Genomic DNA, 27,932 nt, shown 5'->3' on the forward strand with positions numbered 1-27,932 from the left:
CCAGCGGAACAGGGCAACACTGGTCAGTACGTTGACTATAGCGAAAATAAATACATGAATTAAAATGGACAGTCAAGTAAACATGAATAATATCCATTAGCCTGCTTTTGTTTTTTTCTGCAAAATTAGTAAGTAAAATATAAGATTTATGGGTGTCGAAATAAAGGTTATTATATTGTTAAAAATATTCATAATATTAAAATTGTATAGATTATACTGTAGTTGTATTGTAAATCCTAAAATCTACAGATTTACATGTTGCTGGTGACACTCCTTTAAACAGGTTTAATGTTGATAATTAAAATAGGAAGCAAATTGTTGCACTTAATAAAGATCCATGTCACCTTTATAACCACTAACCTCAAACAGCTCATCATCCATATTTTTTGCTTGTCTGTGAACAGCTTCACCATGATAGACCCTTGAATTCCTTTTCTCCCCAATAATGACAAACCAAACGTGGTACCTTACCTTGACAAATGCCCCCCTGAAATACATGTTGATCATGGATGAAAACAATACAATGTATGTATGTTGTAAACTATATGTGATGTATGTTCATTGATGTGTGTTCATAAACAAAACATAAACATAAGCTCTGTAAGTAAGTCTGTGCACAAATGCAGATCACTTCAGTGTGCTAAATCTGTTGAAACTGATGTTGTTGTAACCACTTACTAATCCTTAGAAGTGAGGGCAAACAGATTTTAAAAGTGCTTTTCACTGAAGTTATTTGCCTTATACAAAAACTGCATTCCTGGTTGACACAAAACCAGCATTTAAAGACCAAAGGGGTAGCATGTGGTCTTGATTCAGGGAGGCCTGCTTAAAAGAGGCCTACTTCAACTGAAAAGTAACAAAGAAATGCTGCAGGTTACAGTGTGTTGTGAGCTGGTAAAACAGAGTTCCAACCTTAACATCCTGCAACAAAAACAAATTATTTTAAAATGGCCACACAAACAAGCAAACACTAATGAAATAAGATACTAGATGACACAAATAATAATTATTAATGTATTTTCTCAAACAGAAACAGTGATGTCAAGGTAATGTCTACTTATTGGGTAAACTGAGAGCTTCATTACAGACTGGTTGTAATGAAGCAATGGTTGGTATTATTACTACTGGCACTGACTCAGTGGTGGATGTTGCCTGGATAAAATCCATTCTGTCATGTGAAGCACAGAAAATGTGACATTTTACTTGATGCATTCGTCACATTTAACTCCAAATACATTTTCAATGCTTATACATTTATTTTTGAGCTATTGTTGTCGTAACACTAACCGAGTCTCGTTTCACATCACAGATCTTTTGTTGATGCCTGTAGACTCAACTCACCATTCATTTTTTTACATTCAACTACACAAACCCAAATCACACATTGTATTCACAAAGCCGGTAAAATGAGACATTTTGAGTGGCCTATTTGTTTGCGACACAGTGTAATAGCGCTCCTGATTAACATACAAGTCCTTTGTGACAGTGACAAGAGAAAGAACATTATGTTTGTACAGCATCACCTGCTTTAGTGACAGAAAGTAACAATTATTTTCTCCTTTCATTCCAGGAACATTGTTCATACCAGCACTTTGACTCACAAGCTTTCCTTGTATAAACTGCTCCTTCCTTTAGCCTATAATAGGCTGCTTTCTGAAGGTGAAACATTTCCACGGCCAATTTGATCTAAAAGGGTTTTTAGTTTGAAAAACCTCCATCAAGGGCTTTATTGAACTCAGCTGCTGAGCAACACAGTGTTCTTTAGGTTGTAATTTAAATAAGGAGCAGAATATATGTGTGTGTGTGTGTGTGTGTGTATGTATATATTCACCATTACCATGACATAGGGGGCTATTACTGTATATCCTGTAAGACCTTAGAACCCCCACATCGTATATAAAGCGTTGACATACAGAAGCAGATTTGAAAACACACGCAGTACGATAAAATTACTTTCTGCTCACTAACCGAAAGCGCTGTGGGTCTGAGTCGCTGTTTAGTCTTTTATTACAATGTGTGGCATGTCAACAATGTGAGCCAAAATGTGCACTTCTGGCTAAAAATGTAATCCTGGGAATAGCAGTGGACATTTGCTTGATCATAGGTTTTATAACTTCAGCTTTAGTGTGTTAAACACAAAATACAGCACAACAAGTACATTTTCATGAAGTATATTATAAAACACTTATTGTATATAGAACCATCAACAGTTGATATTGCACTTACATTTTGACTTATGACTTATTACCTTTTGTCAAATATGATCATCGGTCCAAGACTTTAATTTGTGATTGCCTATTTTTATGTAGTTTTGCAAAATGAAACAATATGTAATAACAGTTGCGCTCATAATTTGCACCAGTTGACCTTAGGAGGGCGCCACCGCATCTGTTGGGCTGCGGGATTATGTGGAATCTGGTCTGGTGCGTCTGTCCTCCGGTTTTCCCAGAACAGCCTTGTGATGTGACGATCAGGTCTGTGATAAACTAAACTGAAAGTGCGAGACTGCGACTCAAACTCATGCCAACACAACACTGCACACCCGCTCGTGCGCGCGCGCGTGCGCGGAGCCTTTCCTGCACCAGCCTGTTAAACTCTACGCGAGACCCCCCCTCATTGGAATAAAAATACTTCTTTATCAGATCTATTATCTCTATTTATTATTCATGTGAAGGATATTTTAACTTGTTGTTTAAACACACCCACTAACCGCACACGCGCGCACGGTCGCGCGTGCTCACGTAACTTTATTTAGTATATAGTCCAGTGGGCGGGACCGGCTCGGTGGCTGCAGGAGTCTTCATGTGAGTGCGGACGGGCAGTCATGGAGATGTGAAGTGAGGTGCGCTGCGCTTCGCCGGGTTCTGAATCACTGACACACCGGACGACGGGCAAACTTTTTGGAGTGTAGGACCTGCGGGTTTCTGACGGGTTCTGCCTGGTTCCGTCTGGATCTTATTCCTCCATAAAAGAAGGTAAGTCGCCAGCGTGTGCGTTTGTTGCCGGTCCAGGCGCTGTTTTTAACATGAAGTTTAAAAAAATGAAGCATGTAAACAACACCACGTTGGTCATCCTTTAAATCCTTATGGAAAAGACACGTTTTCATCAGCGGGTCGCATTTACTAAACGAATACATGGGTGTTTTTCATTATTTTGGTGACTGTTATCTGCATTATCCGCAGTAGCTCAGCTCGTGCGCCTCTGCGTGTATTTTAAGAATATGACATTTTGCGTGGTATTAATACAGTGTGGGGCCGCGTGTGGTGGGCACTCAGTGTGCCAGCGTTAATGAACGGCTACTGGGCTCCTAGTTACGTGAATGACATAACTGTAAGGTCAAAGGTGAATGGACATCTTTACGTGAAGAGAGAATCAGGTTGTATTTACTTATAACCTACTTTGCAGGAGGCCAGTGTTTCATTTTAATAAAGTTTTATTATTCCTGACATCACTAGACTGGATTTAGACTCCTTTGCAAATCAGGGCAGTGTCCTGATGCCCACTCTGCCTTTATAGAATTATTCTCATGGTGAGGACTGAGTCATTTTCTAGGTCTGCTGCGTCAGTGTTGAGGCTGGACCAGCAGATGTGAATAGTGATGGGGATGTGTGTCGACAGCTGAGTGGGTGAGGGAACCGGGGTGTTCGCGCACCATATGCTCCTTTTTGCGTCTTGCCGCTGAAGGCTGGGGCAAAAGCTGCGTTTGATTCTCAGAGCGAGCCGGCGCGACCCATGTGCTCAGAAGCTGGTTTTGACCCGTATTGTCAGTGGTCTCATAACCGTGGAGGCCGAGAAACCCAAATCAAAGCTCTGTTCAGGAACAGTTTATAATAAAGGTCATTACTACAGTCAGTAATAATGACCTTTATATATTATTATTTTACAGTTCTTGTAAAACCTAACAAGTGCAATAAACCTTCTGTCTGATAATATTTATAACATTATCTGTGTCATCATTCCGAGGTCTCAGATATTTTATTTTCTAAAAGTGTGAGAATCTGTGTTCTGTTTTTGCTGTGTCTAGGTTTCTGTGGCTCTTCGCTGAAACTATGCTTTGATGAAGGTTGGTTAACTGATGACACACCGCCCTGTCTCTGTTACAGAGCATGTAACATCAGAGACATGAATCTTGGGAAAGTAGGTTACTGGGCCATGTCCTGCAAGCTTAAACTGAACGCTAGTCTGAATATTGCTAGAGCTGCTTAGTGTGACTCGGCATGCACAAATGGCGCAGGCCTGTGCAACAGCAAAGGGATCGCTCCCGTCCTCTGTCTCTTTAAGAAAGCAGAGCCGCTGCTCCACATAGAGCGAATGTTGAATGTCCAAATCATGTTGATTCATCATACACTCATGAAATGGAGTGAAAGCTGCCTGCAGTGTATTATTAATAGGACTGTTGAGAATATTTACCTGGTGTTTACTGTTATTTTAGTCACAGTTTGTTTACTGTGTGGTGATGATGTCTGAGTCTCACTTCATTTCCCGAACAACTGGGAGAAAATGACTATTAAATTAAAGTTATGGCCTGACCTGAGCAGGGTTTACTCCGCCTTAAAAGACGTTACGCACTTTAATAGGATTCCAACCAAGAGCCTGTTCAACTAGTGGATGATTACATCCATTGTTTATTGTTAGATAATGTATTAACTTCTGATGAAAGTTACACCTGCCAGTTGAGGCAGAAGACGACAATATGCATCTCATGCTCATGTGAAAGAATGAAATCAGTTCATTCTTGTCATTTATTTATTTTTAGAATCTTTCAATGTTGTTGTTGTTGTTGTTGTTGTTGTTGTTGTTGTTATAGACATGTAGGTAAATTATTTGTTGTACTGTAGTAGGAACATTACTATTTCAAAGCAGAGAGTGGGTGGTGCACAGTAGATTTACAGCATGTGGTGGCTAACGCTAACGCTACCTGACGTTGCTTATCCTTGTGCACACATCCACTAATGTGTTATAACAAACCGTGGCGCACACGCGGCTGCTGTCCAGAGTTGCCGTCATGTTTTCCAGTTGACAGGTGCGACGTGGATCCGTGTCCGTGTTTTGAGCGAACAAACGGATCGGCGTTATGTGCGAATGGTTAATATTTGTCACTGTACTGATGCCTTTGAATCGAGACACACAGTGACTCTTAAACAGGGAGGTTTCCTTTTCCTTCCTTCGAGCTGCTCTGATGCCTTAGTGAGCTGGACGTCATATGCCCAGTGGAAATACGCTGCACATGACTCCTGAGACTATGGCTGGTATTCATGTCACCCTCTTTAACCTTGTAACTGTGACAGATAAAATGTTCAGCTCTGGTTATATAACTGGCTCCACAGACGTCATCGCCCCTTCTGCTGTCACTGCTCCAAAGTACACAGTCATTGTCCTTGGTAGCTTGAGGCCCAGACCCACTGGGGCATGATTAAGACATTTAACCGCTTAAAAAAAGGTTCCTTGCCTCCTTCCAGCTCCGAGGCTCATCGGGTTATGTGAATTTATAGTTCCCAGTTAAGCATCCGAACATCGCGGTTGAGCTGTTGTCAAAAATCTATAATAAATTATGCTAAATATACGCAAGCGACCTCAAATTCTCTGAGAGGCTTTCAAGGTAGTTCTCTCCATTCATAGAAGTGGGATTTATGAAGCATGAGGTGAAATGTGGTCTTTGTTGTCAGCATAGTCTCAGTCTTTTCTCCACGCTGTGTTTTGTGCGTTACACACAGCTGGTTACTGGAGAGCGAGGTCCGGCTTCTGTCCGCTCTTCATGGTAGAAGGGGTCACCGTCAAGAACCGGGTGTGGCTACACATTGTTTTTCAATTGAAAGGAAAAAAAAAGGTTTCACAATATGTGTGGGCCCAACCCTTGTGTGTGACCTAGATGTGATTCAGATATTCAACTCAGGGTGTTGGCCACATGTGAATGACACCATAGTTTGTTTTCGTAGCGGGAAAATACACAATGCATTTATAAGACCATAAACAAGCACGACAGGTTTGATGCCGAAATGAAAGCGCCCTCCTCGCGTTCGATTGGCCCGTTTTACGCAGCCAGGTCAGAGGGTACGCCGTTCAGACGTTTGCTGAAGGGCACCTCGGCAGGGCGGGTGAATCATGCATCCTTCTCCTCGTGAGCCGCGGTTTCTACTAGAGCAGCGTTCGCTGGGTTTGTCCTGAGTAATGTGTGCGCACGGCTCCACTCGCGGGCGCAGTGCTCTTATTAAGCAGCCAAATTAGCCGCGTTTGACGGTGTTTTAATCAGGTGTGAGTGTGCCAGTGAATGTGGAAATTAGTCAGTGTGATTATTTTTTTTTCCCGATAACTAATGACCTGGACTTCTTTTCATTAAAATTGTAGATGTTATTAACCCACTTCCTTAGTCAGACGTGTATTCTAATTATTTACACAGTCATTTATTCTGTGAATAGGTCCTCAGGTGGAAAAAAAACAAACTTTGTGACTTTTCTTTATAAATGAACAAAAAATAGATGAAAAATTAATGTGTAGCTCCCAATAATGTTGGTTTACGAGTCAAATGATTCAGTCTGGAAATGGAAAAAGTGGCCTCTCCGTACTTTCTGTTGATTATAAATGAGACTGGCTGAATGTGGCTCTAACAACAGAGATTTGTCTGTTCAGAAGGAAGCCTGGAAATACGGACGGCGGTGTTTCGTAACAAGGAAAATGAAATAGCAAAAGATAGGAATGGAGACATAAGGTCATTTTTTCCATGGACTGCCTGTGAAAGGCTATTTAGGTTCAGAGGCTGCTCACAGAACAGCGGCTGTGGTTGCACAAACACTATCTGATCACATTATTATGGTTTGCTCCGAGTGTTTCTTCGGAGGTACCGTAAGCAAATTAGAACCTTTCCACAGCCAGAAACCGAATCAAAGATGGAACCCACGAATCCGGGCCTGAGACAGCAGCACAAAGAAAACGCTGTGCTGCCCTTTCCACCCATGCCCTAGAATTGTGACCCACATATTTGCTCACACACTGCCTTAGGTAATTGCATCTTTTTCTGAGCAGCGGCAGACAATAATAGGCCTGAAATAATTTAGTGATTCATTTGCAACGGTTAAAAGAATATAATTAAGAGAAAATTTGAGAGTAGATCTACCTGGTGAAAGGATGTTTGTTTTATAGGTCTCAGTTAAAGGATGCAGCCACCCACGGCGAGGCTGCGGCGGATGCATAATTACACATAATAAAGGCACTTAGGTAAAAGTATCAACAAATCACAGGGGCACAAAAAGTCTGCATAGAATCTGTGAAAGGGAGCGACACAAAATGTACATTTAGATGTTGGAGGATTGATCTCATTGAAGCTATGGGGTCAGTGGATCAGTGCTTAGTTTAGAATCAGACTTATTAATGGCAATATGTGTATTATTTAAAAAATATATATATAAGTATAAATCTTTTGTACATTTATACACAAACTGATTAATAACACCTCTCCTGATTGCAAATCTTCGAGCTAAAAATGAAATGGTTCACGTCATTGGCGGAGCTACGGTCATGAAAAGCACTGGCAGAGGGCTCGTGTTTGTTCCGTCGTGCGCAGCAGGTGAGGATGTGTTAACCCGCGCTCTGACAGGATTGTCCAGTGAGTAGAGCTCAGCGAGTGCAAGGGTTCAGCTGTTGCCCAGGGCAGGATTAGTGCGAAGCTGCTGTTTGGTGGCGACGGACAGCTCTCCTGGGAAAAGCGCGGCTCAGGAGGGTCACGGCGATTTGTTCCCTCGCTCCCTTTGATATTTGATGGGGAAACACAGCAGAAAGTACCACACGTAGTTAATGGCTGCGATTTATTTTTCCATCTCTTTTCTACCTTTCCGTTACTTACTGCTGCGCTTTTAGAGTCGCACCCAGTCACGCTGTCCCCTACGTTGTGTTGGAACCAGCCATCGGTGAAAGTGCACGGAAACACGGTCACGTAGAAGTAACTTGGCGTTTCCTGTGAGCATCTACTGTGTGATGTGATGCTCGCATCTTGCTGGGAGTGGACAAAGCTGAGAAGGTTTAAGAAGCATCATTATCTGTATATATAAAATATATTTCAGATATTTCAGTCCAATCGTTTTTGCTGTTACAGAGATTTGAAGTCGTCATAGTGAGGAAAGCTCAGGCACTTTATCAATATTCATCAACCTACCAAATGAGTCACTGAGGTGCGCATTAAAAATCTCCCAGACTTGAAGAAAATGGAAACCGATGATGGACATCGCTGCCGTAGTTGAGCGAAAGTAGACACCACACATTGTTGCCATGGGAACACAGAGCGAGCAGCAGTGCCAGCGTCTAATTAATGACAGTCGGTGCCTCAGCAGAGGGCCATGATCGCATCATCAATACCGGCATCACACATGTGGTTGGAGGCGGCGTGCTTTAAAGTCAGAGCGATTATCAGAACAATACAGTTCTTCATTGATGTGGAGACAGAACTCTGGACAGAGGTACGACACCTCAACGCGGAGCATTTGTTCCAGTGTGTATAGTCAGGCGGCTTATGAGAACTAAATGTCATCTCATTATCTAATAGCATGACCTACATAAAGAGCAGAACTAATGTCTATGTAGGCGGACGGTGAATAATGCAGTAAAATGTGGGACATCTTTATGAATCTTAGATGTCTCATACTTGTTAGTCACTGGTGGAGCAGCATCTTCGTTCACAGTGAGACAATATCATCCTTGTGGCATTGTTAACTTTCTGATATTGTTTTCTGCATGTGTTAACTGCAAATGTTTGCTGTGGAAGTGAAAGCAGCGTGTCCGTAGGTCGGGCGGCTGATGGGTATGAGTTCAGGGAGATATTAGTTAAACCAGCTGATATGGTGCACTGAGTATATATAGGATATTTATATATAAGATATAATGTTATAAAGAGTTTTGGTGCATTTTAAGCCGAGAGCAGACTAAGGAAGGAAGCACTGATGAGGACACAGGGGTAAAGTAAAGTATTTGGCAAAGATCTGTACCCAGAGCACAATAATTAGGTTCCTGAACAGAGCAGAATCCGTAGGTTTGCTCTATGGGCAGGAATGGGATTATTTACCAGGTACAGGCAGTTGTAGAAACTATGTAAAAGGCCAAAAAGTGATATCAATTATTAAGCTACCTACCAGTCACTGACTGGGATTGTGTGGAGAAAAGAGCCTAAAGGCACAAATACAATGTAAATGAGCTGCAGTAGCTTTGAATCAAATTTATTGGAAGTGACCGTCCTTTCCGTATCCGCTGGTGTGACGCAATCACAGACTAGACAGGTTGGTAAATACTGAGCAGGGTGCTGGCATCATACTGCATCATTTCAAGGCCAGAGTTTTTAGACCGCTACCACTTATCACTATGTCTGTCCCACGTCTCATTAGACTTTGATGATTTTTATTCCTCCTGGATCATTTATGCCTGTATTTCTGCAGAGCGCGTGCTATCATCTGTATCAGGTCTTCAATGTAAACATTATGGCTTATTATTACATTTTATTTCTTGCTGTTAAGATGTCCGAGCTTTCATGTCTGCCTTTGGATTGAAGAGCTGATAGTGTAATGATATAAGAAAAGAGTCTGATCTGTATCTTGCTTTTCGGATGATCAAAGCTTTGTTGTGATGATGTACGAGATCACCTGTTTGTCGAGAATATTTTCATTTTTTATGAAGCTAAAAAGACTCAATTACATGCATTAAAATCCTTTGTAATGTTGCTGTGTGTGTTTTCGTTTTTGACTGTGAGCTGTGCGTTGTTCGACTTATTATTACATTTCTCTGATTAGTTTGCGGTTGCCAGATCCCCGGGCGATTGTTCTGTTGTGTTTTTCTCACATTTTATGAAAACTGAAGCCTTGAGAGGCTGTTAGGGTCCATTATGATTCAAATCTTATATTTTTGCATTAATTAGTTATACTTGCCTGTCCTTGAGGGTTGTAGGAGGGGGAGCCTATCCCGCCTGACTGAAGAGTGAATCTACTTCCTTGACAGGTTGCCAGTCAGTCACAACCCTGACACCGACACGCAACAATTTGTGCAGACAATCAGAGTCACCTGGAAAACGAATTTACTTGTTGGCTTTAATGAGGCATGCTGTGCTCCCTCATAGTTAATCAGACATGATTGAAATGTAGTTATTCTGCATGACCGGGCCACAAAACAAGGAAACAAATGACTGTTGATCGGAGGGAGGCCTGAAGTGTTAATAGTGACACGTCTGATGCTGGGTGCAGGCTTGCTGACACATGCACGGGCAGTAATTTCATACTCTGTATATAGAGACGGCAACACAGCTCTGAGTGGTTCAGCTCAGCAGTTCTGTTTAGGATGTCGGTTCATTCAAGCACATTTTTCCGTGTCCTTGTCTAAAATAAGCAATAACCGTATTATTGATTTTTAGCAGAAAAAATGTAATTATTGCATCGTTCAGCTGCGCCTCCCACCCAGACTTTTATATATTTTGGACAATGCAAAAACGGGAACAGACGGTGTGAACGCCCAGTGGGACTTCCACACTTGAAAGGTCCAGCGTGGGGAATTGAATTTGGCCGGTGCAGCGGGGGGCTCTCAGCGGTGCCTGGTGGCCGTGCTGTGTTTGGTCTGGTTGAACTGAAACAAGCTTGAAAAGGCTCCACCAGCAGAGAGCGTCCAACGTAACAAGAAGGATTTGTCTCCGCTTGGTTAGAAGTTCAACGTGACCCTTTACTCCGTCAACCACTTGCCTGCAAGAAATAATGTTAATACGAGATATATAATAACAATGGCTCAGAGACTGGATGTAGCCACACAAGCTGGTTACAGTTGCATCATTCTGGTAGAAAACATGAACCTATATCAGTCATCAAAATCTGGACTAGTACCACAACTGCAGTATGAATCAGCTGTGGGAAAGTGTGAGTCACTGCACGAAGACAGAGCGACATCAGCTGAAGCTAATTTATCATTGCTGCAATTGTGCGTCTTAATCCTGAGGACGACTGTATATCCACCCATTCATCCATCTGTCTGTCTGTCACCAGGCAACGGCAGCCAGGTTTGTGGGCCACTCACTCAGTCACTGTGCTGCACGCATGATATTTAACATTTCATTCAGCCTATTGGAACGACAGCAGCTTGAAAGTGAGACAGTGTGTTTCTGCCTTTGCAAGTAAAGCCCTCAGAGTGATCCAGGAGGTACTTTCAGAGTCAGACCATTGCTTTTATTTCCTTCATGCAATTTGTCTTGCTGGGAACATGCACTTAAGGTTTTCTAATGATGCAGTCTGACCTATCAAAGCACTGGATGTGCTCTGCCTGTCTTAAATGTTCACCTTCTTCATCTAAAAATCTCAGCACCTCTTTAGTGGGTGGTTCGTCTTGACCTTTGCTGCAGGGTTCTTCCTTTGGACGGACTGTTATAACTTTAGCTTAGCGTTGTGTTCAGGGTCAGCATGGATGCAGACTTTGTTGTCTGAGAAAATGTTTATTACTGAGTTAGTGAAGTGAAATAATGCAAATGTGGATTAGGACTCGGACTAGACAGAACACACGGTTGCAGTCATATGTTTAACTTTTCTTATGCTTATATTTAGTCTTTAAATCATGAAATTCCACGAAGGGTTGTCACGAAAACAACAAATAACATTGTCATAGAAAACAGTCAAAGCTAAATCAAAACCACAGTGGGTTCCTGTTTTTAGTCACTATGATTCAGCATTAGTTTAGCAGACTCTAGATATTGCACAACTGTAAACTGATTACTCATAAATGATGTGAAGTTATTGAAACGGTTCTCTGTTCCTCTTCACAGTAAACGAAGGGTCTGAAATGTTCACCTTCAGTCCTGTTATCTCGGACACCGGCCCGCGTCCGGGGGCATTTGTGTGATCCTTTGACAGAGGCAAAACATTTGGAGCTGGGCCATTGTGAGTCCTTGAAATTAGTCATGCAGACTGCTGACCCACATTTGGGACTCGAGCTGAGGAGAAAGGCAACCAGGAAGTTGTTAGAAAAAACATAGGAAGTGCAGCGGGAAGTACTCGAGGGGGGAAAACAAGTTTTGGGCCTGTGGTCCTGTTTACTGGCGTGTCATGGTTTTGTTTAGGCTTGTTTTTCACCCCCTCCTCCCTGAGATTTAAACAACTGCTTTACTAACTCCTAAACAGGGTCAGACGGGCTAATCTGCTCTGTCTTTGCTGGCAGACGCCTCCTCTGTGTGAGATTGGCCTCCACGTCCACTCACAGCAACTGGAGGCTCCTCTCTGTTCCACAGTTCACCCCGGGCTGCGCTCACTGAATAAAAGCGCCCTAATAAATGAAGAGTCCATTAGGCTGCGCGTCACACCGTGGCATTCGCGATTCCACGCCGCGTAATCGACGCCAAATCTCCATTACGCACCCGGCGCCTTCGTGACACTTGGAGCCTCGTTACTGTACACGAAGTGCGGGTTGCAGATCTCAATCTGCCCCCTCCGTCCGGTCACTACGGGTTCGTTTCGGTTGCGCCGCTCGCGCCGCCGCCGTCGTTGGCGGAGCATTGAGCTACCAGCTGACCTACTTTCTCTCCTCGCCGCCGCTCGGTGCTGTTTACGAGCCGCTGCCAGCGGAGGACGTGGAGCGCGGCGCCTGGAAAATAGAGCGAGCGGCGCGAGACCGCGAGTGGGAAATTCGGCGGTGTCTGTGGGTGAACGAGGAGCGCCAGGAGCCGCAGACGGCTCACCGGGCGATTACAAGCGGCGCGGCTTTAACTTAGGCGTTGTTATGCAACTGAACGCGTTCGGCTGCCTCGGCCGCTCGCGCTCGCGCTCGCGCTCCCAGTTGCGCTCGGCTGCCGTGCTGTAGTTGCGATTCTAAGATTTTTTTTTATTTTCTCTAAATTTAATTTAAAATGACTACGTCGACGAACGCGCCGCGCGGACCTTCAATTCTGCCGCAGACCCCAGTATTGCAAGGTAGGTGGGATTTTTCTATGTTGAAGCTTTCAGTTTCGCGTCGGGCGGGCGAGCGAGCGCGAGACGCGGACGCGTCCCTTCGACATCAAAGTTCGCGCGTGGGAGCGGAGTCGGTCGGCCCCGGTGCGCGCGGCCAACACCTACGGCTCGGGCTTCGCCGTGGCACACGTAGTGTAGCTGTGCGGATCCACGGGCGCCCCTGAACGCCGCTTACGTGTTTTCAGCCCTCTGCCATCCACGGCCCCGGTTACAGGGTTGAAATAACCTATTTTCCCCCCCGTTGCACCACCGCTGATGACATTCATGGCAAAACATTGAAAGCGTGTTCGTCACTGGCTCCTCAGAAACGTACCAACAATGTTAAATGTCACCGGAAAATAAATGATTAAATATTTCCTCAGCGGGCGCAGGTCAGGCTGATGTTACCCAACCTGGCAGCTTTAAGTCCACGCGAGTTCATTTGTCTGACTGAACCAGTGTTTTCTTATACTCGGGGATGTGGCCGCCCTTAATTCAAACCATGTCAGTGGGAAGTTAAAGAGTCATTGGGTGCACGCTCGTTTATCTGCCGGTGTTTTTCATTTGTAGGTGTTTAACCAACAGGAGTTCTTCCTGTTTCCTTATCGCTGCAGAGGAGCTGTCCTTACAACACAAGCCCCAGCCGACAACAAGCGCTTTCTAAATGTACACACTTCTGTGTCACCACAATGAAAACATTTATTAATGCGAGTGTGCATTCACAGTATGTACCAGTATGTTGTGGTCCAGTGTGATGTCAGACTCTGCAGATCCAAACTAAGGCAGCAGGACCTCCATCCACGTCAGAGCAAACATTTCCAGATCTGCTGAGCCGAAGCCGGTCCAGGCCCGGTTTGTGTTTGCCTGACAGCTTGAGCTGGTGCAGGTGGAGGTGGTCGGGAGGCATAAACTTCAGAGATAAGCGCAGTGTCAGAGCGAAACCCTCATATCGTCGTCATCCAGTGATGCATTACCGCTAATGCAGCTTATTCAAACTCGCCCAGCAGCACAAGAGCAGAAAAAAACGCTGGGAGCTGTCGCATTGTAAAGTATGGAAGAAACGTTTGAAGGGCGGTGAACTCGTGGAACGATGGTAGAAAGCTTGTTGTCGTTAGTAGATTACAACTTGATTCATTACCTTGTGTGAACATTACCATCACAAACACTGTAAAAAGAGGGGTCACTGACCTCTTGATAACACCGGTGCTCTGCATCGCTTCATTGCCGGGTTTATTGTTGTTTTGCAGGGCACAGATTCTAAGCGACGCATTAAAGACTTTACGGTCCACAATCGATGATTTTATGAATAGTTCCTGTAAAACTGGAGGCACACGGACATTTAGAATTAAAGTCAACAACAACAAAGTGTTATGGCGGCAATAAAGGTCTTGTTTGCTGCTGCTTTTAGTTCAGGAATTTGATGGTTTACATTTGTTTACGTGTTTGTCCCAGACGTCGGTTTGTGTTTTGCTGCTCCGTGTTTGTCCATGCTTCATTCAGAGCATTTATGAACAATTAATAAAGCCATTACCTCTTGCCCACTTTGAAGCGCTTGTTTACAGTCACTACTGTACAGGCTGGAGTTTGTTCACTGATTAGACTTGTTATTTTTATGGCTTTGATAAGCAGCCACCGACTGGAGCTCACTGCTCGAGTTTCTGATTTGAAATATGAGTAGATTGACAGCTCATGGTTTTGGTTTTAATAACAATGTAGTAATAAAAACTAGACATAGTTCCTAATACAGATACACGTTTTGATGGATTATGGCTCTAAATCACTTTCATCCTAGTCTGGTCCACCAGCTCCAGAGTTATACTATTAATGTTGGACATCATATTTACATAGATTGTGTCCAGTAGATAAACCTTTTCCTTGGGTCTACAGTAAACTGTTAACACCAGCTATAAAAACTGCTTTCAAAGAAATAAATAGGTCAAATGTCCAAGTTACAGTAAGCCATATTTATTCAGTATAATATATTTTATTGTTACTGTAAGTAGGTCTATAAATTGAATGTATGTAAATGGTCCGCCCACTAATGTAGGTCAACAATAACAAGTGGCCTCTATCACATCATAAATTATTACAGCGTCAGCGCTAATGCGGTGAATTTGACCTGGATGCCAGCCACACCCCACGCACCGGTGTCAAACAGGTATTTTGTCTTTAGCGGCTGCACGGACATTTCAGGTGTGAACTGGAACCACGGCCCCTGGAGGCACAGTTTAGCACAAGTATTGAATCAAAAGCATGAAGTAAAGGCAACGTTTAGCCAATGCTAAAGAAGAGCTACGCACAGATTAAAAAGTGTGTGTCAGAGTCTTTTCTATGCATTTCATGGCCTTTTTTCCCTGGGAAAATAGAGACAGAGCTCACATGCAACAAAGAGCATCTGCAGCACGAGTCTGCAAAAACACTTTATTAGTAGAAAAACACTGATTGACACAGTATGTTATATAAGACCTACTGTATTACTATATCTTGTTCTTATGGAGGTGTGAGTGTATCATTTTGTCCAAACAGCAGTCTGTGACACTATGAGAATGACTGGGAATGACTGGTCTGCTGTGATTCCTTCATGTGCTGTGTATTTGTTTGGGAAGCTGCGTTTACACATTTATTGCACGTCCTCTTTACTTCTGACATTAAAATTAAAAGCTGTCTCTCTAAAAGTCCATCACTTTTGCAAATGAGTTGTTGTTAGTTGAGGAGAAGCTTCATGTCCTGGTGGTGAACATCACTTCAACAAACATTTCATTGCTCTGCACATCTGCGTGACCTCCTCAGCTCCTCGGCTGCTTCTGATTTTAATATGCAGCAGAGGAGTGTGAATTAATGTGTGATAAATTGTGGCTAAATCGATGGTGAAAGGAACTCTGGGTTTCATTTGCAGCCGCTGCACGAAACGCAGAGAGACTTTGAGGTAAAGCGGCAAAAAAGGGGAGCATCTGTTGGACGGACTGTGAAACCGGGGCCATATGTGCTGAACAGCTGAGAGCGATGGTGCTCGGTTTGAAAGCAAGAAGCAGCATTTTCGTTTTTGCATGAATTAGCCTGGGTTCGGAGCATCATTGACAGTTTAACAGCAGGGAACTTCAACACATCTAATATAATTTGGGAGGCATTGCTCAGAGATTTGACAATAAAGGCTTCTAACATTGGCCTGAATCACCTGAGTCTAAAGGAACCCTGTTATCATTGTCCGATAGAAGGCAGCCATCTTGAACTTGGCCCCGCTTCATCGCTGGCCTGTTTCCCATAATTCATCTGCACGTGTTTACATTGCGATAAGTCGTGCCGTGCGAGCGGCGTGTACCTTCTCGTGGCTGGTGATTATTAACTGATGTGTTGTAGAGCGACACGACACGGTTGTACGTCCGCACGGCCCCCGAGGGACACGAGGAAGAGGAGCTCAGAGGAAGTAATAAAATGCAAGATAAAAAAAAATCCTTTCCTGTAATAAAATATCTCTATTACCTTATAAATATGGACACCTTGTTATCGCAATGGGGCACGAGACTGAGCTCAGAGGAGCTGAAAAAAAGCAACTCCAGGATTCAGAGCTCTTGTTTTTTTTTCTTGCACCAAGACTAAACATCTTTGGAGCAGTTAGCTTTACAGAGTCTCACCACTCATCGCTCACACAGTTTCATCATGTCCACATACAGCATTGCTGTATTCTGATGATGTCTCCTCAATTATAAATGGCACAAAGTGAAAAAGGTGGCGGTTCCCCTGTGGCCACTAATGTCCATCACCCACTGATCGTAGCATGAAGGAACTCTTTCAGTCCCCACCAGCTGTAATTACAACTTTGAACTTTGTAAATGATACATAATGTCAAGTATTTCCAGACCACATAACCCTGAACTAATTTAATCACGGCTAAAGGAAAGTCTGTGTGTTTTCTGTTTCCTACTGGAAAGTTATGGTAACTTGGAATAAGATAATTGCTCTTAGCAATCGTGAGTATGTCAGACAGTGACTAAGATGACGTGTGCTCTGTTACAACCCGTGTCTGCTTCAGACACGTTTCTAGGTCAGGGGGCTCTTCTTCTACTGTAGCCTGCAGGCTTCATGTCGTGTCATTAATAGTTGCTCTGCACCTCAAGCCCCACCTGGAGCACGGGGCCGATGAAGGAGCTCTCAATCTGGTCTGTTTCCACAGGATTTGGCTTCTCGTCCGTGGCCTGGGGGAGGCGGTGGGCAGCTGGTCGTCCGTAGGTTTTTCCACAACACTGTCCTGACGAGGTCGGCGCGGATGGGACATATAAGACGTCAGGAAGGACCTGGTTGGGAAAGGGAGTGAGAATGGACAACCTTTCTGACTTTGGGTGCCCCTGTCCATCAAGGGAATGGGAGTGAGTACTAAATCAGGTTCACATTACATATTCTTCCCCAAACACACAACTCTACAACCGCACGGTCTATATTTAGCCATTTGTTCTTTGGTATTTTTAATAATGTATAGTGAAGATGTAGCTGTAGTATAGTTAAAAGCTGAAGGAAACCCGAGCGGTCATGTGTGTGTGTGTGGGTGCCAAGTGTGGCCCCCTGCTTTAACAAGTATCTCATATCCTGCATGACTCCAGTTACAGTGTAAGGCGACATGGGCGGTTAAGTAGTTTACCATCACATTCACATAATGTTGTGAATATGTTTATATTGCAAATCTGTTAGAAGTTGTTAGCTATGAAAATTCCAAAGAAATACAAATAAAATCGTGCTGCGTTTGAGGCACAGGACAAAGACAGATGCTCTGATTTTATTGCCACTGGCTGTCATTTGTTTTTCTTTAATATGTCCCACTCATTCCTTTTCATCCCTTCTCTGTTTCTGATACATTTTTTCAGTGGTTTCAATCTAAAAAGAAATAACAACAGTTTGATTTCAAGGGAATTGGTTCGGATTCCTGATTGAGGAGTAAGAGAACAGGAAACGAGTCTCTGTGAAAGTGATTTCTGAGAAGAATTGAACCGACGCGTGTTTATGTGGGCTTTAACCATTTGATTGTCTGTGTGTTGTGACCACAGCAGCGTAGACACGGTTTTATTTATATAGTGTAAACCCATAAATGTGTCTCTAAGGGATTTGCCATCTGTACAGTATATTGAATGATTAGCACTAACTCGACCAGAACCAACCAAAGCCGAGGCAGTGAAGGCGACGTGTTGCGGCACCTTCTGGCTCTGCTGTTTGTGTTGTGCTGATGCCTGTGTGGGTGAGGCTGTTTACACACCTCAGCTTTTACCACTTCCATTAATGAAAATATTACGCATTGTCAACAACTAGTTCACTATAAAACCAAAAAGGAGACTTGACCTTTAGAGACTTTTGCTGTTCTCACACAGCACCTGCCCGATTTACAGACACGGCCTTTCATTTAAATGCGGGACGGAGCCAAGTATGTTGTTAATGTCATGTGTAACGCCTGTGCTTTGCCAGGAATAACCAAGTCCCACGCTGTTGTCTGGTGTCAGCCAGATTATGGACAAAACAATATTTGAATTGGTTTCTCTCCCTCTCTAGCACCAACAGCTGTGTGGAGGATTTACTGGATGAGGACGAGAAAGACAGAGCAAAAAGGTGCTTTTACGTCTGTCAGACTTGACTTGTATCCAACTAAGTATCCATAAAAATATGTGCACGTCAAAGAAGGCTGTGTATCGCTACTTTGAATACGCAAATATATTTAAATGTTGAGTGAACGTTTTTAATAATTCCATAATACTGGAGGAGCATCTGACTTTAATGCTGGTCCGGTTAACAGTATCTTTGTGTGTCGGCGTCTAAGGGCATCTCGTAACAAATCGGAAAAGAAGCGCAGAGACCAGTTCAATGTGCTCATCAAGGAGCTGTGCACCATGCTGCAGGGCCAGGGCCATCCGCGCAAGATGGACAAGTCCACCATCCTGCAGAGAACCATCGACTTCCTGCAGAAGCAGAAAGGTGGGCCGCGAACCCGACATGAGCTTTGGAGTTCGGTCGTTAACAGCGGCGGAGCTCTTAGTTTGTGTGGTTTACGAGACTGAACGATTGTCGTTTGCCCCGTGGGCTTCTCCCCAGACATCACTGCACAGAACGAAACGTGTGATGTGCGACAGGACTGGAAGCCCTCGTTCCTCAGCAATGAGGAATTCACTCAACTAATGCTGGAGGTAAAGCTTAAATCCAGTCTCGACTAGTGTTCATGCAAAAAATATCAAAGACACATTCTCACTAAATGCCCGAAGAGACTGTGTCTCAGTGATTTTGAGTGTTTAATTCATACTTTCCCTCTCTTCCTTCAGGCCCTAGATGGTTTCCTGATAGCATTGACTACAGATGGAAATATTATATACGTGTCTGACAGCGTGTCTTCGCTAATTGGACATTTACCGGTGAGTGAGAAAGTTATTCCTGTTATGTATTCATGCGACGAGGAAACGATAAATATGCTTCATCTTATCTGATCTAGGACATGTTAAAAATTTCTTTCAGTTTGTTTTAATAAAGTTTTCCTTCCATAATTTCTCATTTATTACGAAAGACAGTGTAAATTAAGTACCTACATGTGAACTTGAGTTCAGGGATAAAAATACTTATGCAGGTGTGGAAACAACCTCCTACTGCTCAATGATGTTTGTGATACTTTTTAACTCTGACACTTCTAAACTGACTGACATCCATCCACCCCTTCTTTTGCACCAGTCAGATATGGTGGACCAAAATATCTTGAATTTCCTCCCGGAGCGGGAACACGGGGAGGTGTATAAGCTGCTATCATCCCACATGCTGATGACTGACCCCATTGCTGCTGACTTCCTTGACAGTGAGTATCCTGCTGGGCCGCACGTCTGACCCGTGTCTGCTCCTAAGGCCACACTGTGTCTGGGTCAAGGTTCCGCTTAGTGCCTCATGACGTTTCACTTCAACCAGAACCCTGTGTAACAATTGGTCGGACTGATGTATTTTATTTTGACATTTGTAATTTGATTTATATAAGTATTTTGTTTTAGGACGGGTCTAAATATTGCCCTTACCCTCATAATGTCCCTTGAAGCTCTATTTAGAGAGCTCGATGCTGATTCGGGGTCTGTGCCTTATTGGATTGCTGATTAGTGCCTGTCTATGATTAGCCTTTGAGCTAAAATTAGGAGTTACCTCTGTATCATAGTTAAGACTGTAAATCACTGTTATGTTAACACAGTAATCCAAACCAAATCCACGTAGTTATCTGGGGCTCAAGACACTGACCTTAATCCTGTGTTACTATTGGGCTTTTGTGAGGAACAGAGCAGGCGAGTGGCTGATGCTGACGTTAGTGCGCACAGCTCCTCACATAATCACACAATAAGAAACATCTTTTTCACACAGTTACTCATACAAAAAGATGATTCATGAGCGCAATATTAAGGAATTTGTTCCCGAAATAAAATAATAATAATGTTATTTAATTGTTATTAGAGGAAAATAAAATTCCTGCCTTTCAGGTGAGGCACATATAGAGTTTTGCTGCCATGTGGCCAGAGGTAACATCGACCCAAAAGAGCCTCCTGTGTACGAGTACGTCAGGTTCGTTGGGGATTTCAAGTTTCACAACAATGGTAAGGACGGTAAGTCTGCGCCTAAACAAAGGGTTTAATGTGTTGAATCCATTTTAATTTAGCAACAGTTTGAAGCCATTGGAACCAATGAGCAGCTGTTGTTGTTTCTGCCACTCAGTGCCTACATCCTCCTGTAACGGGCTTGAATTAACGCTACCGAGGAGCTTGCAGGCGACGCTGGAGGAGCAGGTCTGCCTCATCGCCACCGTACGATTAGTCACTCCGCAGTTTCTCAAGGTACGAACAGCTGGGACCTAAAAAAGCACTGAGTATGGGAAAAAAGGGAGATTCGCTCCAAGTTCAGTGAGCGTCAGGTCAAGTGTGAGCTGGCGGCATTGTTCCATTAGCGCTCAGCTCAGAGACTAAAAGTGCCAGCAAGCAGCATCCACACATGCAGAAATGTAAAACACACTGATTACACTGATTTGACAGGGAATTATTAAAGTCAGGGCAAATTCAAGCTCTGGTTACATCTTTTAGAGTTCATGTGATGCGATCACATGGTCACAGATGTGATCACAATCTGTGATAATGACGTATAAACACAGTTGTCAGCTGCTATTAACAAATATTTAATGCCAGAGCGGCAAAACACATCATGTTTCATATCACCATACAAACCCTGTCATGGGATCTTCATTTCCTGTCATAGACTGTAACTGGATCTCACTTCGTGACTTTGGTTTCGTTTAGGATTTGTGTAACGTGGAAGATCCTTGTGACGAATTCACATCCAGACACAGTCTCGAGTGGAAGTTCCTCTTTTTAGATCACAGGTAAAATATATTCTCCTCTCAAATGCAGTCGTTTCAGCAGTAATAAACTAATGGGTTTATTCCCTTGTGTCTCCTGGTTCAGAGCTTCACCCATCATAGGCTACCTGCCCTTCGAGGTCCTCGGCACCTCTGGCTACGATTACTACCACGTGGATGACTTGGAGCTCATAGCTCAGTGTCACAAGCAGCGTGAGTACCAGTAGCAGCAGCCGCGCTGCAAATGACGCGGGACCCCCTGATGCGAGCGCTTCTGTCTCCTCAGTGATGCAGTTCGGCGAGGGCAAGTCCTGCTTCTACCGCTTCCTGACCAAAGGCCAGCAGTGGATATGGCTGCAGACGCAGTACTACATCACGTACCACCAGTGGAACTCCAAGCCGGAGTTCATCGTGTGCACGCACACCGTCGTCAGGTGAGCGCGGGGCCTCGGCGGCTGCAGCCGTGCCCTGAGATTAGCCCGAGCCCCGCTTACGTGTGCTGTCCTCCAGTTACGCCAAGGTGAGGGCCGAGAGGAGGCGAGCGTTCGGCCTCGAGGAGCTGTCGCCGCCGGAGGTCGCTCCTTCCTCCGTGAAGGTATTTTCGCCCCCCCCCCCCCGGTCGCACATTCGGCCCCGCCGCCCGCTCCACATCTGACCCTCTCGTCCTGCTCCAGGCGCAGGAGCTGTATTTGGACATCTGCTGTCCCACGCTGGGCCCGACGCGGGACAAAAACAGTGGTGCACGTTCAGCGTCCTCCCACAGCTCGCGGAAGTCCTCCCGCACGGCGCTGTCAGACTCTGCATGTGAGTCACCCCCCCCCCCTCACTCAACAGCAGGTCAATATGTGCAGGAGCCCGGCTCCAGAAAGTGTGGTATTAAAATTAGAGCGAGCGCCTCCTACAGTCGGAGCTTTGTTTTCTTCTTTGGTGGTCGGAGGTAGAAGTAAGTAAACCACTAGTCAATAAAACGCCCCCTTCACGTATGTGGGTGACAATGAATTCACGAAGCGTTTCCAAGGTTTACTTTGGCTGCTGCTGTGTATTCTTCGGTCTCTCTGGCTCCAGCTGCTCGTCCACCCACCCTCTAATGGCTTAAAACACATGCACTTGTACGAACAGCACAGAGCGGCACATCTGCACCACTCGCTGTTCATAAAAAAGTAAAAATAGTCGCCGCTGCTACTGATTTCCCATAACCCACACAAACAGGCACTCGACAACAAAACATTGCAGATTTTTTTTTTCTTATTCCTTTTGTGTCTGCTACGCTGAAAAACGTACCCACGGAGTGAATGGCAGTTTGTGGGTTGAGGCCAGAGACAGAACGATTGTGAATCAGCGGTATTGTTCCACGAGCAGAAAAGAGATCCATCTCAGCTCTGACGGCGAGAGAGAAATAGTTTTCTAATGTCTTAGACTCGCTGGGACGCATATCAGGAGACTGTGCCGTGTGCTAATGCTGCAGCTGTTACAGAGATAAAGCTGATGACCTGTCTCCTCTGCAGCAGCTAATTCCTACACCGAGGCCTGCACTCCGTCATGGCAGACGGCCTCCGTCGGGACAGAGAAGACGCCGGCCAGACCCCAGCCCAGCAGCTCAAAGGTCGGTGGCGTTTCCTCGTGCCCGTGGGGCGACCCCGACACCCTCTCATGTCACATCTTGTCGTTTTCCCTGTAGAATTTGGCACAAAGACAAAATTCCTTTGACCACGTTCCCCAAACGAGCCTCCCTGTCTCTCCTACCTGCAGCAAGCACTCCGCCATGGTTAGTGTCTCCTGCGTGTCCCCGCTTGGCTGCATGTGTTCATTTCATTTGTTGCTTGTGTGTCTCCAAGCCCTGTAATAAGTCTGTGGAAAAAAAATATTATGGATTATATTCCAGCTAATGTACATGCCACATTTTTTATTTACAAAAAACTTGAATTAGGTGATTAATCAGCGTGATTTATGTGTTTCTAGCAGCAGCAGCAGCAGCAGCAGCAGCAGCAGCAGCAGCAGCAGCAGCAGCAAGGATCGGTGTATCAGCTGCAGCAGCCTCAGCCTGGCGTGTTGAACCAGCTCAAGGAGCAGCTGGAGGAGCGGACGCGCATTCTGCAGGCCGACATTAAGACGCAGCAGCAGGAGCTGCACGACATCAAGGAGAAGCTGCAACTGGCCAATCTCCAGGTAAAACGAGGCGCACAGGGTCATCGGTGTCCGGCAAAGTGTTGGAGAAAGTCACCATGTGTCCGTCAAGCCCCTCGCAGTAATGGGGAAATGTCGCCACCTAGAGGCCAGCATTGGTCTAAGTTCAGCTGTGACCCACATAATGTTTGACATATAACACACTGACCAGTAAATTGAATCCTCCTTTTTTTTGCTATTTTCTGTCCTAGATGCTGCTGCAGCAGCCCATCAGTAATGACTTTGGCCAGGCTCAGCAGCAGCAGCAGCAGCAGCAGCAGCAGCAGCAGCAGCAGCAGCAGGGTCCGGGCAGGCCGGCCCAGCAGAGCCCGTCCGGAGTGATCAGGCAGCACCCTAAACCAACCAGCTGCGGGACCCACAGTTCATCCCCTCACTCCCTCCTGAAGGAGAACAGTTTCACCTCAACACAGGTACAAAGCGGGTCGAGCGAACATCTGTCCAGGTGCAGCTGTTTCAGAAGTGGTAACTGCATCCTCCCGCTCTTGCGCAGGTTCAGCACCGGGTTGTGCGCAGCGGGCAGGTGCAGTCGGTCAGTCTGCCCGTGCAGACGAACACCAGTCTGACCATGCCCTTCTACAGCAACCCCATGATGTTTTCTCAGACCAACACGAGGCCTCTGCAGGACGCAAACCAAAGACACACAGACAACGAGTTCAGCCAGGACGGACAGCTCCGGTGAGCTGATATGACTGAATGACAGATGAACCAATGACTCCACCTGTAGCGTCCACTAACAGATTTTATTCTCCGTAGCATGCTCCTCAACCAGCCAGTGCAGACACTGGTGCCCACTAGCAGTGTCACCTCGCAGCCTTCTCAGTGCAACATGGGCATCTCCCAGACCATGTGAGGACCCCTCCAATGACTCGCTCCGGTGCGTTCGTGACGGCGCGTCTGAGCTCTCCCATGTTCCCTCTGTGCAGATACACCCTGGAGCAGCAGATCATGGCTCCGTCCTTCTCCATGCAACAGGTCAACTGCAACGCTGTGCTCGTCCCCTCGCCGGTCTTCACGTCCCCCATAATGATTCCCCACAACAACTTCATCTCGCCCCAGTCCCAGTCCGCCTACCACGCGCAGCCTCAGGCATCCCAGCACTCCCTGCAGATACAGCAGCCCCAGCAGTTCTTTCAGGTACAGCACCCATCAGCTTCCAGTCACTGGATCTGCATCTGTATCCATAGTTACCACAGCAACACGCAATCTATTAACATTAAAAACAGTGTGTTATAAAGATTAGAGATGTTTCTAGCCTCTAACTCAGCGTTTGTTGTTTTCCACAGATGACTCAAGGGCTCGTGCACAGTGGATCTGCACAGGCATTCTTGCACGCCACCAACGTCCCGCAGCAAAGCACCGTGGGATACATCCAGCAGCAGCAGCAAATACAACAGCTGCCGCAGGCGCAGCAGCAACAGGCGCAGCAGCAGCAGCAGCAGAGGCAATACCAACATTCCCAAAACCAGACTGGCGACTTCAGAAATATGCTGACTCGGTAGTGCTGCAGGGTTCTGATGGAGCGCCGGCTTCTCCCCCGCGCAGGCATTTGGGAGTCCACGTTGGCGTCAAGTCCCACGGCAGAAATGCTTCGGAGCGGAAGGGTCGCTTGCAATTTGGGACCTCGAGAAGTTGCCCCTTCGGAAGAAACGGGCCGCTGGAGGCTGCACAGACCTGACATTACCTGCAGGAGCTGAAGAGAGCGTGGGAGCCTTCGTCACTGGCTCCCAGTCAGTGGAAGGGCTGGAACAAGTGGATTATCAAAGCTCTGTGGAAGACAGAGCGTCTGCACTTTTGTACTGTGCCCTGCTCAGAAGTAGAATATTTATTTTAGCCCACACGTTATCTACAGAATGATAGTTGAACAGAGATTATTTTTCAAATCTACATCTTGACACCTTTCCATATTTCCAATCAGTTATATTTCTCCTTTAACATGACAGGGGTTTATCTCATAAAGGGATGTGTTGTGTATGAGAGGACACAACCGTGTGTGTTTCAGTCGGCAGACGTTGTCCCAGGAACAGGAACGTGCGAGGGGCTTTTATTGCTGCGGTGGCGAGATGACATATCTAAACTCGGGTTTGTAAGAATTCAAATGAGCGTTCGTCACCGGGGGATATTATATCCAATTAACAAAAAGGTCTATCTAGATTTTTAAAGCCTCAATCTGGGCCTGAAGAAGAGTTGCTCCTGTCATGCGTCTCACTCTGGAGTGTCCGGGTGATGAACGAAGCGAGCTGCCCGATGCGGAGTGAAATGTGCCTTTAACCACGGTGATCTGTGGTGCAGTTGGTGTTGTCTGATTTCGGCTTTAAAAATCCAGCTCAGGTCCATTTGAAATACAAAGTTCTATTTTCATAGGTCATAATTTATTCTTTCCACACAAGATTTAATGAGAAGACTTGTAGATTTGTATTGGATTACAAATATATATTGGATGCTTTTTGCAACCTTTACAGGAGTAAGTCCAAACGTATGTAATGGTAGTATCTAATAGGATCCCTTAGACCCTAATAAAATCATTTCATATTTATTTATTTTACACAGTATATATTATAAAAATATGGGATTATGATATTAGTTTTATAAAGACAAAGTATAATGGAACTGATTTTGTGAGTTCATTTAGACATTAAAAGGTCGACACTGATCTGTTTTCCTGCCACAATAAAAGCATCTGCTACAGAAGATCTTTCTGATTTGAATAAGTCCACATAGTAGGAAATGACTGTAAAGAGATTCTACCTACTTTCAAAATAGTATTACTCTAGCCAGTCATCTGGTTAGTTGGTTTTAACAAATGGGAAATTTTAGACAATGCCACTTTTCCTCCCAGCACCTGTATAAAAGGCAAAGCTGCCCCTAGTTCTCATTGTGACGGTGTGGTCTCAGCGTGGACACTCAAGGTGGGTATTTCATGGTCCCTTAGAAGACCGGTGCTGGCCATATTGGATGACAAGGCTTTGCTGTCAGACCTTTCAGCATGTTGTTCAGTGCCGTTTTACACTTTCCTATGTGCAATGTCAATTTGAAAAAGAAGAATGTTAATTTATACTGTTCTAAATGTTTCAGATGTACAGTGTATATACAGTAGAGGTGTATATTGAGCAATTGTAATGTAAATTATATGGCGGTATTTTTTTAATGAGAATCTCCTGACATTCCTACGGTATCTCTTTTTAAAGATAGGTGTCCACTGACGACCGCGGTTCCACTGCTCACATGCGACTGTCTGCAGGAGAAGGTGGACAGTGTTATGTCTATCCCCCAAACAATCTGGGAGCCGCGATGTAAACAGACAAACTGGAGTCCCAGTTTGTCTGTTTACATTAAAACAGCTTCAGGTCACATCTGGCTGCAGCAACAGACGTCCAGGTGTGATGATAACAGCTCGGTCTTTAAGGGGTAATTTAGCCAAAACCACTTAAAGTCCTTTACGATTCTTTAAAAAGTGCAATTGTACATCACCATTTATATCTTGGCTGAGGGAAGTCTCAGTCTCCTTTTTTGCATCTCAACGACTAAGGTTCAGCCAGCAACTCAGAGGTGCCATAGACGACCACGCTTCTGTTCCTTCACCACTCAGCTTAAATAACCAAACACAGTTCTGTAAAGCTGTGAATTCTGCAGTGAATGATTTCCATCTAACACGGCATTTAGAGATTTCAGTCCATGTTTGTGTACAAACTGACATTATTTGCCTTGAAATGGCAGTTGAGGGAAGTTCTGCTCATTAAACTTCACTGTGGGTCACTCGTGTTGTCACAGTTCATGTGTCCTGTTCCATTTGTGGTTTAAGCCCAAAATGATGTTGCTTTGGACAGACCATCTGTTCTCCACCAGATGTTTGGATGTGGGATAATGTCTTAAGTGTGCACAGATTCACAGATGTTGTAAATAATTTATCTTCTCAATCCTTAATGTTTTTTTAGTTGAGAAAACACTTAAATGCCCAAAAGTAGAGTTTATTTTTTTCTTCAGTTTTCAGAAACCGTTTTTTCATGGGGTTTGTCATTGAGTGTCAATGTTCTTGAAGGTATGTGACTTTAATCAGATCTTACTTGTACTTTTATTTGATTTGTGAAATAACGTCTGTCACCATACACAAGTGTGAGGCGTCAGACACTTTGTGTAAGATTCACCAGGAAATGAACAAAACAAACCTGGTGCACAGCCATTTCTGCAGTTTCTGTGCAGAAACACACTAATATATTGTATAATAAAAAAAAAGTTTAGACTATATAGTTGTTTATTTTATACATAGATTACATATGTATGTTACATGATTTTAAAATTAAAGTAATTTTGTAACAGATAATGAAGTGTCTTATTAGAGGAGGTGAGGCTTTTGTGTGTTCAAGTTGGTGTTGCACAGTCACTTGTATGACTTGTTTTTGTCTGTATTTACCATCAAAATAAGCTTTAAAAATATTGTTCATATTGTTTTAAAATAAATTAACAAATAACGTTTACATAAA

The 27,932-nt window shown here is 44.5% G+C and overlaps 1 protein-coding gene across 22 annotated transcripts; it reads left to right on the top strand.

The window, feature by feature from the left end:
- The first annotated feature begins 2,791 nt into the window (after positions 1–2,791).
- npas2 (neuronal PAS domain protein 2) lies at positions 2,792–27,772 on the top strand. 22 transcript variants are annotated; one of them, XM_029174685.3, is made up of 22 exons: positions 2,792–2,975; positions 17,101–17,293; positions 18,462–18,518; positions 18,727–18,881; positions 18,999–19,090; positions 19,223–19,312; positions 19,623–19,743; positions 20,405–20,527; positions 20,637–20,755; positions 21,212–21,294; positions 21,377–21,483; positions 21,557–21,704; positions 21,781–21,865; positions 21,945–22,074; positions 22,776–22,873; positions 22,949–23,035; positions 23,230–23,436; positions 23,646–23,864; positions 23,945–24,129; positions 24,208–24,300; positions 24,378–24,588; positions 24,738–27,772. In XM_029174685.3, exons 2-22 carry the CDS (start codon positions 17,244–17,246, stop codon positions 24,951–24,953), a joined length of 2,676 nt encoding a protein of 891 aa, XP_029030518.1. In that variant the 5' UTR covers positions 2,792–2,975; positions 17,101–17,243; the 3' UTR covers positions 24,954–27,772. The 22 variants fall into 22 exon arrangements, with proteins under 22 accessions (XP_029030518.1, XP_055370346.1, XP_055370350.1 ...); XM_055514371.1 differs by having other exon boundaries at positions 23,233–23,436; XM_055514375.1 differs by having other exon boundaries at positions 23,242–23,436.
- The last annotated feature ends 160 nt before the right edge of the window (positions 27,773–27,932 follow it).

This window comes from Betta splendens, chromosome 14 (genome assembly GCF_900634795.4).
Source record: "Betta splendens chromosome 14, fBetSpl5.4, whole genome shotgun sequence".
Lineage (NCBI taxonomy): Eukaryota > Metazoa > Chordata > Actinopteri > Anabantiformes > Osphronemidae > Betta > Betta splendens.

What these genes read in the sequence shown, in the direction of transcription:
- npas2 (XM_029174685.3), top strand. Translation starts at nt 17,244, where the DNA reads ATGGACAACCTTTCTGACTTTGGGTGCCCCTGTCCATCAAGGGAATGG. An exon ending in GAGAAAGACAGAGCAAAAAG is followed by an intron (nt 18,519 to 18,726) that starts GTGCTTTTACGT and finishes TCGGCGTCTAAG; the next exon opens with GGCATCTCGTAACAAATCGG. An exon ending in AGCCCCAGCAGTTCTTTCAG is followed by an intron (nt 24,589 to 24,737) that starts GTACAGCACCCA and finishes TGTTTTCCACAG; the next exon opens with ATGACTCAAGGGCTCGTGCA.